This window comes from Abramis brama (genome assembly GCF_963993115.1).
Source record: "Abramis brama genome assembly, chromosome: 6".
In the NCBI taxonomy this organism is placed as follows: Eukaryota; Metazoa; Chordata; class Actinopteri; order Cypriniformes; family Leuciscidae; genus Abramis; species Abramis brama.
In genome coordinates, this window is record NC_139968.1 from 43468143 (window position 1) to 43477648 (window position 9506).

Below are 9506 nucleotides of genomic sequence, written 5' to 3' on the forward strand. Positions count from 1 at the left end.
TGGATCAAGAGCATGTGAAAGAGTTAGGCTGTACCTTTGTCATGAACCCACCTGCTTCCAGTCATATGGGTGGTGTCTGGGAGAGACAGATTCGGACTGTAAGGAGTGTACTAATGTCCATCCTAGACAAGTCTGCAGCAAGACTAGACAGTTCTTCTTTAAGAACATTCATGTATGAAGTAATGGCGATCGTGAATAGTCGACCATTGACCTCAGAACACATCAATGATCCTTTGGGACCAGAACCATTAACGCCGAATCATATACTAACAATGAAGTCCACCATCATTGCACCACCTCCTGGAGAGTTTATAAGGGAGGATCTTTATCTTCAGAAGAGATGGAAAAGAGTTCAGTTTCTGGCGAATGAGTTTTGGACTAGGTGGAGGAAGGAATATCTGTTGAGTTTGCAGCAGAGAAGTAAGTGGAATAAGAGCAGGAGAAACACCAAGATAAATGATATTGTTCTGCTTCAGGATGACTTAGCTCCACGAAATCAGTGGAAGCTAGCTAAAGTGGTAGAAGTCTTCCCTGGATCTGATGGAATGGTGAGAAGACTTAAACTTCTGGTTATGATGCAACACTAGATAGTAAGGGTGCACGCACAAACAAGTCAGTCTACTTAGAAAGACCCATACACAAAACAGTGTTACTACTTGAAGCTGATTAAAGGGTTAGCTTTGATTAGTGTTTAACTGTGTATGTTAAACGTGTACAAATACTTACCCTCTGAATGTTTATAAGTTCATGCTGAGTTATTGAACTTCTATTAAGAATCACACATGTGTGATGGTGGGAGTGTGTTTGCTGTGGGTGTCTATAATTTTTATTTCCACTAGATGGCGCTTGTGTACTTCTACACGCATTTATTTCAGCAACTACTCATTTATTTCAGATACTTTTAATCAGTTTAATCTGTATATTTTTATATTTCGATTATTTTATCATGCTTGTTGTGATTTATATACTCAACTGTTGTATATTTGAGCAATAATTATTCTTTCAAAGAGTTTTTTGGGTATTTTTTATTTTGTTCCCATCGTGCCTTTGTATGTCACTTCCTGTTTTTGCCACGAAACGAGTCAGAACTGCGGTCGGAGTTTTACAGAGCAATTCTGCTGATCATATAAAACGATGTAATCATCGCAAAGTTTAAAGTATTTCTCTTTATGATCATAAGTCATGCAATCAAGAAGCTTCAAGATGTAACCCCCTCTCTTAGCTCACAAGCAGGCAAAAGTGGTATGTATTTTCTGTTTATGTACGAGTTTAAAGTCATGTGTTTTCCATGTAACTGACTGTATGACATGTTTTTGTTGTATATTCATCCTTTTTTACTCAGTTCTACGGTGTTGATGTTGATGTCTGACTCCAGAAAGCATTAAACATCAGTTAAAAGAACCTCAGCCTTCGTGTTGTGACTAAGAGCGGCACAGTGAATAAGTCCCTCACGAATGAAGGGTGTGGTTAGACACGACTATAGCCTTTGACTATATTCACAATACAGCACGCCTCAAGTACCTTATTGCTTTTATAAAACGGTTACCAGAAAACGTCAGTAAACGGCCTCATCTGATGGAGCTCAAATGAAAACAGCAAGACTACAGCAAGTATAATTTTCAGAGTTTTCATTTGATAGCGTTTCCACAACTTTCCAAAAGGGGAAATATAGAGAGATTGATTACAGCAGTCAGAAGAGAGAAAGATGTCAAATTAACCATCACTCCCTCAGAAACACCCTCACAGCAGTGTTTACTAGTTATTCTTTTGTAATGTAATGCCAAGGTAATATAACATAACGTACACTACCGTTCAAAAGTTCGGGGTCAGTAAGATTTTTTTATGTTTTTAAAATAAGTATCTTCTGCTCACCAAGGCTGCATTTATTTGATAAAAAAAACAGTAATATTGTGAAATATTATGACAATTTAAAATGACTGCTTTCTATTTTAATATATTTTAAACTGTAATTTATTCCTGTGATCAAAGCTGAATTTTCAGCATCATTACTCCAGTCTTCAGTGTCACATGATCCTTCAGAAATCATTCTAATATGATGATTTGATGCTCAAGAAACATTCATTATTATTATCAATGTTGAAAACAGTTGTGTACAAATTTTTTTCAAAATTCTTTGATGAATAGAAAGTTCAAAAGAACAGCATTAATTTAAAATGGAATATTTTCTAATAGTAACTGTACGGTAAGAAAACTGTACTGATAGTGTAACTGTACGGTAAGAAATTGGATCCATGAGTTACAGTCTGGTGTTAGTTCATTAGATAATCAAATTTGAGATGAAGTCTGACATATGCAATCAAGAATTCTGTGGTACATTTTTTGAATGTAGTTTTACAAACTGCCATAGTTGACATGTATGAGTTAAAATCTGTGTAGCAAAATCCATGAAACACATTTAGTCAGAATCGTGATCTCTATTAAACTATTATAGATTAATGACAGAGACTGAACTCACTCAGAAAAAAAAATATTTAAAAAAAGGGTTTATTATTTAATATAGTACAGAATAAGGCAAGAAAGATAAAAAATGTACAAACAGAATGAAAAAAAAAAAGTGAATATCACAGGTCGTCATCAGTTGTTATGCTGTTCTGTTAAATCACAAGATCAACAAGTACTTTTCAATTAGAAATCATCAGACTGAGGAAACTTACTGATCATTCACTCCAGAACACAGAAATAAATATATACATTTATTTCCACAGGAAACAAGGCACATATATATAGTACTTACACATATAATTACACATATAAAATATGTGCATAAACATATACTGTAAACATCTGATTGAGAAATATACTCTGATAAAAATGGTACAAATGGTACTGGGTCATATCTTAATATTACTTATTATTTAGAGGCAAATTTCAGCAAATTCAAAAATTGTACTTTTTTTTTGTAGTTAAACAATATTAATTATTTTAATCTATTGACAGTCCAAAAAAAAATTTTTTTTAGTAAAGATTTGTAGGACTTTGTTTTCAACAGAATGGAAATTTTAGTTTAGATATAAAAATAAAAAAAGCACATCAAGTAATATCATTGAGACAATTGTCATTAAGAAAATATTTACATTTTTTATCATTTTGCAAAATTCAAAACAACAAATGAGGAAAACAACAAAAAACACTTTTCCATCGTTGGGCGAACGGTTCTAAGAACGGAAATAAATAGTTACGGTTGTATTTCCACTTGAGATTGGTTCAGTAGAATATGTGAAGTGACGTCGACACTCAGGATTGGTCACTTGTCTGTCGTCTGGCTGTAGTTTCTCTGTAACTGGCCATTTGAGCGAAGTAAACACAATCATCCTCTCACTATTTACATCTCATAACGTCTGTAAACTCTTGCATTACCAAGACAACGACTGACACATTGTATATTTGTAAAGAGCTTCGTTATCAGCAACACAGTGGACAATGAAACCATGGCACGGAATTGAACGGTTGAGCGAAGAGAACGGTGGAAAAGCAGCTAAAGTGATTCAGTCTAAAAGAAATGCTAAAATTTCAAGATCAGAGATGGAAGAAAAGGTAAAAGTATAAAGAAGATTCATTTAAGGATGTGTAGTTGAATGCTGATGGAAAAGAGTCTTTAAAGGTCTTTAGATGTTTCTTGAACTTTATAAAAGGACTCATTTGTCTGGCAGGGCTGGAGAGATCGGTCCACCGGTGAGGAACTGTGAAGGTGAAGGTTCTGGAAAAGGGATTTTGTTCCAAAAGGTACCATGAGGAGCCGCTCACTCACAGGTCACGCTGTTCTGGCGCGGATGCACTTTTCTTTAGATAAGAGAGTGGAGGTCAGAGAGTCCTGAGACGGTGCATGTTCTGGCGAGGGACTAGTTTTGCTACCATTGGTATTATTGTTGCTGGCTGTGGAGAGAGATAAACAGAGGTGTGTCATGCTGTAATGAAATTTAAAGAACATTATCAAAGGATTCACACATGATTTCACACACAGCACCAACAGAATTCTTAAAGTTTGATAATTTTAGAAAATTATTAACATTTGTACTTATGATGGGAATTATATCTCTCAACAGGTCATTAGTACTTACAAGCTTTGGATTTCTTCCAAACTACACACAGTGGGCCTACAATCAGCACAGTAACTGGGATGATGAGCAGAGCAGCCAGATACATGCTATATGAAGCATCTGATGCAGATTCTAAAACACAGAGAAGAACATAATGAATAATATGGCAGAAAGCATAAACCTAAACAACAAAATAAACAAACCTAAAAACAACTGAAAAAAGTAAAGCCATTCTCATTGTCAGTGATTGCCCCCTAAAAAAGTAGAATGTACATGTAGAACATGCAGAAAAAGGAACTTACTGTTCCTCTTGATCTGATCCTCAGTCAGAATCTTCTGGATTGGCTCAGTCAAACTCTTGTGCTCGACCACACAGGTGTACTGGTTCTCTCTCCATACGTCTGGAAGGACATACAGGGCAACAGTCCTCTGGAAGGTCCCGTCCTCATTTGGAAGTGTGTCTCTATACTCCAATTTTCTGGAATTGCTCAGAGCTTGTCCATTCTTCCTCCACAAGATGCTTGTGTTTCTGATGAGAAAGCCTGTGACTTGACACTTCACATTCTCTTCAAGGTACTTCTGCAGCAGAGACACTTTAGGAGGATCTAGAAGTAAATACAGAACAGGGAACACAACTTAGAATAGAGAAAGAAACCCCTGTACTTTCCACTAATCACAGTTTAACAGTCTCTAAAGTTGACCTGCATAGATTTATCAAGCTGTCTGTTAAAACATGGTTTATCTGGATCTGCACATGCAAGAAAGAAATGATCAGTTGGTAACTCTGATACTGTACCTGTTTTCTCAGAAGTAGCTTTAGACCAATGTAAGAACTTCCTCAGCCAGTAAACACACTCATAATCGTAGTATTGTTTCAGATATTCAAGCTGTTCTCTGTCTTTATTCCACTTCATCACTGTAGGAGATGCATGTGGTACAGATGTGATGTATCTGTTCTCCTTCAGGTCCAGTGAGATGAAGTCCTCTCCATCATAACCGTACTCATCAAACCCATATGAGTCTCCAGTCTCATCATCCCATTCACAGCCATACATCCTCTGATACGTATGAACTCCTGAAAGAGAGATAGAGGTAGTGGTATACTCTATTGTACTTACTTTTTATTTTTAATGTACAAGATAATCATTTGATGTTAATAAATGTAGTTTAAGTAAGAGATAATGTAAATAAACCCCTTCAGGTTAATACAAGACCCTTCCTCATCACCCTGTCGGGGTTAATTCTGCGATAACAACTGGCTGGATGTACATTATATTTACAAGGCTGCTTGCCACATAAGTACATATTTAGACATTAAATATTGATTTGAGTTTAAATATTTTATTAGCTCATCAGTTCTACTCTGTGATATGAGACTCCAGTCTCATCATCATATTCACAGCCATATATCCTCTGATACGTATGAACTCCTGAAAGAGAGAGAGTGGGATATTGTACTACTTTATTTTTTTAAAGGAATAGTTCACTTCAAGATCAGAATTCTGTCATTTACTCACCCTGAAGTTGTTTCAAACCTGTATGAATTTCTTGAAAATTGAGGTTAAACCATTGACAGCCATGCAACTACCACTTTCAATGCACAGAAAGGTAATAAAGACAACATAAAAGTAACCTGTGTGACTCCAGTTATTTAACCTCAATTTTATGAAGCGACGCAAGTGCGTTGTTTGTTCAAAAAACATAATTTACTAGCCTGATGTCATCATACTCAGATTCTAGTCAGAATGTGAGTCTGATCTGCTCCATCGGGCTGTGATTATGGGGTGTGTTTCAACCGAACCAGGAAGAAAAAGGCACTCATAATACGCCGCCCAGGTCCGGGCCGGTCATTCCGCCTCGCTGCACCACCGAGGGTACGTCTGTGGTTCGCATGGCCCCGCTGGCACAGTTTTTGGGAGCCTGGCTAGAGCTTCCCAAGCTGCCTCGCCTGGTCGCGAGAACCATCAGGCTCGGCTATGCGATTCAGTTCGCACGGTCTCCTCCCCGCTTCAGGGGAGTCCACTTCACTATGGACACAGACCACTCCTATGGTTTGCTTTCGAGGGGCAGGCATACCAGTACGCGGTTCTCCCATTCGGGCTAGCCCTGTCGTCTTCACGAAGGTCGTCGAGGCAGCCCCTGTTCCTCATGCAAAAATCATGTGGCTCGCAAGGTTTCTCACCCTCATCGTTTCAACAAACGATCGATAAAAAAATTAAGACAAATCAACAGAGATCGGCTCTCTGCAGAAAAAGCAGCCAACTACAATTCCCTTGTTGTACAGCCTACCGAAGTTAATGAAAAGTTTATGATGATAATAATAATATTCAAGTTGTACCGGCAAAAGTGCATGTTCAGTGCTGTTCGCGAGTGTCACGAGTCACCACAGCAATCAACTAACCACTTACGTTTCTGTGGTAAGTTGTACCTACAGCTCCAGCACTGGGATTCAAGCAGCACAGCTGGTTTAAGGTAATGGTGAGAACCATTCTTAGAACAGCAGCGAAAATGTAAAAGTAGGCTATATAAACTTTAATATATAATTTTATTGAAACGGGTGCTTTGCTGTGCAAAGGGACATTTCATCCGCTGGTACTTTCACTTTTGCGCAGAGATTTAATGTCCTATAAATGTGCCGTATTTTTGATAATCCGCGCTTATTATCATCTGCGCAATTTTTAACAAAACATGAATGAATGAGAAAAGAAATATTAAAAGCGCGATAAGTCGCAAAAGAGAACTGAATTGATGCTGTGTGCGCGCTCTGAGCGCAACACGGACAAGCATAGTAGCCTTTGTCTTCAGTTGCGCGCCTAAACAGCCAAATAAACACAGAAATGTATCAAAACAACACAGTGTGCTCTCTCTCTCTCTCTCACACACACACACACACACACACACGAAAGAGGATTTATGCTCATCACTTGGTAACTCAACCTCACAGTGAAAGCCCTGCACAATTAATTACATATTGCAACTTATTTATTGTTTGCTGAATATTTGTTTGTTTTTAGTTGTCTATGGACCTAATAATTACTACTGTTGAAATTTTATTGAAAAAAAAGCATGTCATTTATTTATGTATATATATATATATATATATATATATATATATACACATACACATACACACACACACACACACACACACATACACATACACACACATATATATATATATATATAATATAATATAATATAATATAATTTTTTTTTTTTTTTTTTTTTTTACTGTGGCTCTTTTTGAAAAATGCATTAACCAAAAATGAAAAAATGGCTCTTTGGTCAAAAAAGGTTCCCGACCCCTGCTCTACGGGAACACGGGGTTCGCATCCTGAACTATCTCGACGACTGGCTGATCCTAGCTCACTATCGAGACCAGGTTTGCGAACACAGGGACCTAGTGCTCCGGCACCTAGCTCGTCTGGGTCAGAGGATCTCTTTTCTCGGTATGGAAATCGACTCGGTTGCCATGTGCGCGCAGCTCTCAAGCGAGCGCACGCAGTTACTGCTGACTTGCCTGAGACAGTTTGAGGGCAAGAGTGCGGTTCCACTGAAACTATTTCAGAGGCTCCTGGGGCATATGGCATCCGCAGCAACGCACTTACTCCTCACGACAGCACCTCCCTGGCCAATACCTCTGAGGAAGGACCTTCTTTCTCAGGGACGGGGCACCCTCGCCCCGATCTTTGGAACCTCCACGTGTGGCTCCTCGACGGGACGAGGCAGGTTTGAGTATCCTACCACCAGCGGTGGTGGCTACCATCACTTCCGCTAGAGCAGTGGTTCCCAAACCTGTCCTGCCGGCACCCCAACACTGCACGTTTTCTTTGTCTCCCTAATCAAACACACCTGATTCAACTCATCAGCTCATTATCACATGGGTTAATGAGCTGATGAGTTGAATCAGGTGTGTTTGATTAGGGAGACAAAGAAAATGTGCAGTGTTGGGGTGCCGGCAGGACAGGTTTGGGAACCACTGCGCTAGAGCATCGTCCACGAGACATGCCTATGCGTTGAAGTGGAGCCTCTTCATCAACTGCTGCTCTTCCCGCCGTGAAGACCCCACAAAATGCCCGATCAGTGTCATGCTTTCCTTCCTGCAAGAAGGGTTGGAACGAAGGCTGTCTCCCTCCACCCTGAAAGTGTATGTTGCCGCTATTGCTGCACATCACGATGCAGTTGAAGGTAAGTCTCTAGGAAAGCACGACCTGATCATCAGGTTCCTGAGAGGAGCGAGGAGACTGAATCCTCCTCGCCCTCCTCGTGCCCTCTTGGGACCTCTCAGTGGTGTTAAGTGCCCTGCAGAGTGCTCCCTTTTAGCCTCTGCAATCAGTGGAGCTTAAGTTCCTGTCAATGAAGACAGCGCTCCTGGTTGCATTGGCCTCCATCAAGAGGGTAGGGGACCTGCAGGCATTTTCGGTTGATGAAGCGTGCCTGGAATTCGGGCCGGCTAACTCTCACGTGATCCTGAGACCCCGGCCTGGATATGTGCCCAAGGTTCCCACCACACCCTTTCGAGATCAGGTGGTGAACCTGCAAGCGCTGCCCTTGGCACTGCTCTGTCCAGTACACGCCCTCCGTAGATAGAACGCAGTGTTTCAGGACCTCAGACCAGCTCTTTGTCTATTATGGTGGGAAGCTGAAGGGAAAGGCTCTCTCCAAGCAAAGGTTGTCTCACTGGATAGTGGACGCCATTGCTTTGGCATACCAGCAGCAAGGTCGACCATGCCCTCTTGGTGTGAAGGCCCACTCCACCCGGAGTGTGGCCTCATCTTGGGCTCTAGCGCATGGTGCCTCGCTAACAGACATCTGCAGAGCTGCAGGCTGGGCGACACCCAACACATTCGCCAGGTTCTATAACCTCCGAGTGGAGCCAGTGTCCTCTCACGTACTCTCTTCAACCAGCCGGTACTAGGATCTGCTCAGGTGTCTTCGCTTGCTCGCCGTTCCACTCCACGGACTGGATACGTGCGATATTCTCCTCAGGTGAGGCTAATAAGTTCCTCCAGCACTGTCGACGTCAACGCCAGAGTAATGCCACCGGCAGCTTTCGCGCTTGGCTAGGTGCCTCCATGTGCATGGTTCCCCCTCTGGGCGACCCCCACATGTGTATTTCCACTGTAAGCCACTCTGAGCATGTGTCTTTCCCTCGGCAAGCCACCTTGCCACCCCTGGGGTTGAAATATTCCAAAATCCAAAAATGTATTCAATATTCAAAATGACAATGCAATATGTAAAATGGCAATGCATTTCTGTATTTAAATTTATGTTTTCTATTACATTTGTGCAACGTTTGGTGCAAAATGAAAATTCAGTCATATAATTTACATTTGCCATTTCATACACTAGTTTTAATATGTAAATTGAATACATATTTTAATGCTTTATAAGTTGCAAAATTAAAATGAAAATGCATTACAGAAATGATTTGGATATGTTTAACAT

General features: G+C 40.3%; 1 protein-coding gene across 1 annotated transcript; it reads right to left on the bottom strand.

Moving 5' to 3' along the window:
* Nucleotides 1-3772: 3772 nt before the first annotated feature.
* On the bottom strand, nucleotides 3773-8833 carry LOC311085949 (major histocompatibility complex class I-related gene protein-like; the record flags this gene model as incomplete). The annotated part of the gene is made up of 5 exons (XM_084118568.1): nucleotides 3773-3894; nucleotides 4080-4190; nucleotides 4361-4663; nucleotides 4855-5133; nucleotides 8770-8833. The coding sequence occupies 5 exons, from the start codon at nucleotides 8831-8833 to the stop codon at nucleotides 3773-3775; spliced, it is 879 nt and encodes a 292-aa protein (XP_083974694.1).
* Between the last annotated feature and the right edge of the window lie 673 nt (nucleotides 8834-9506).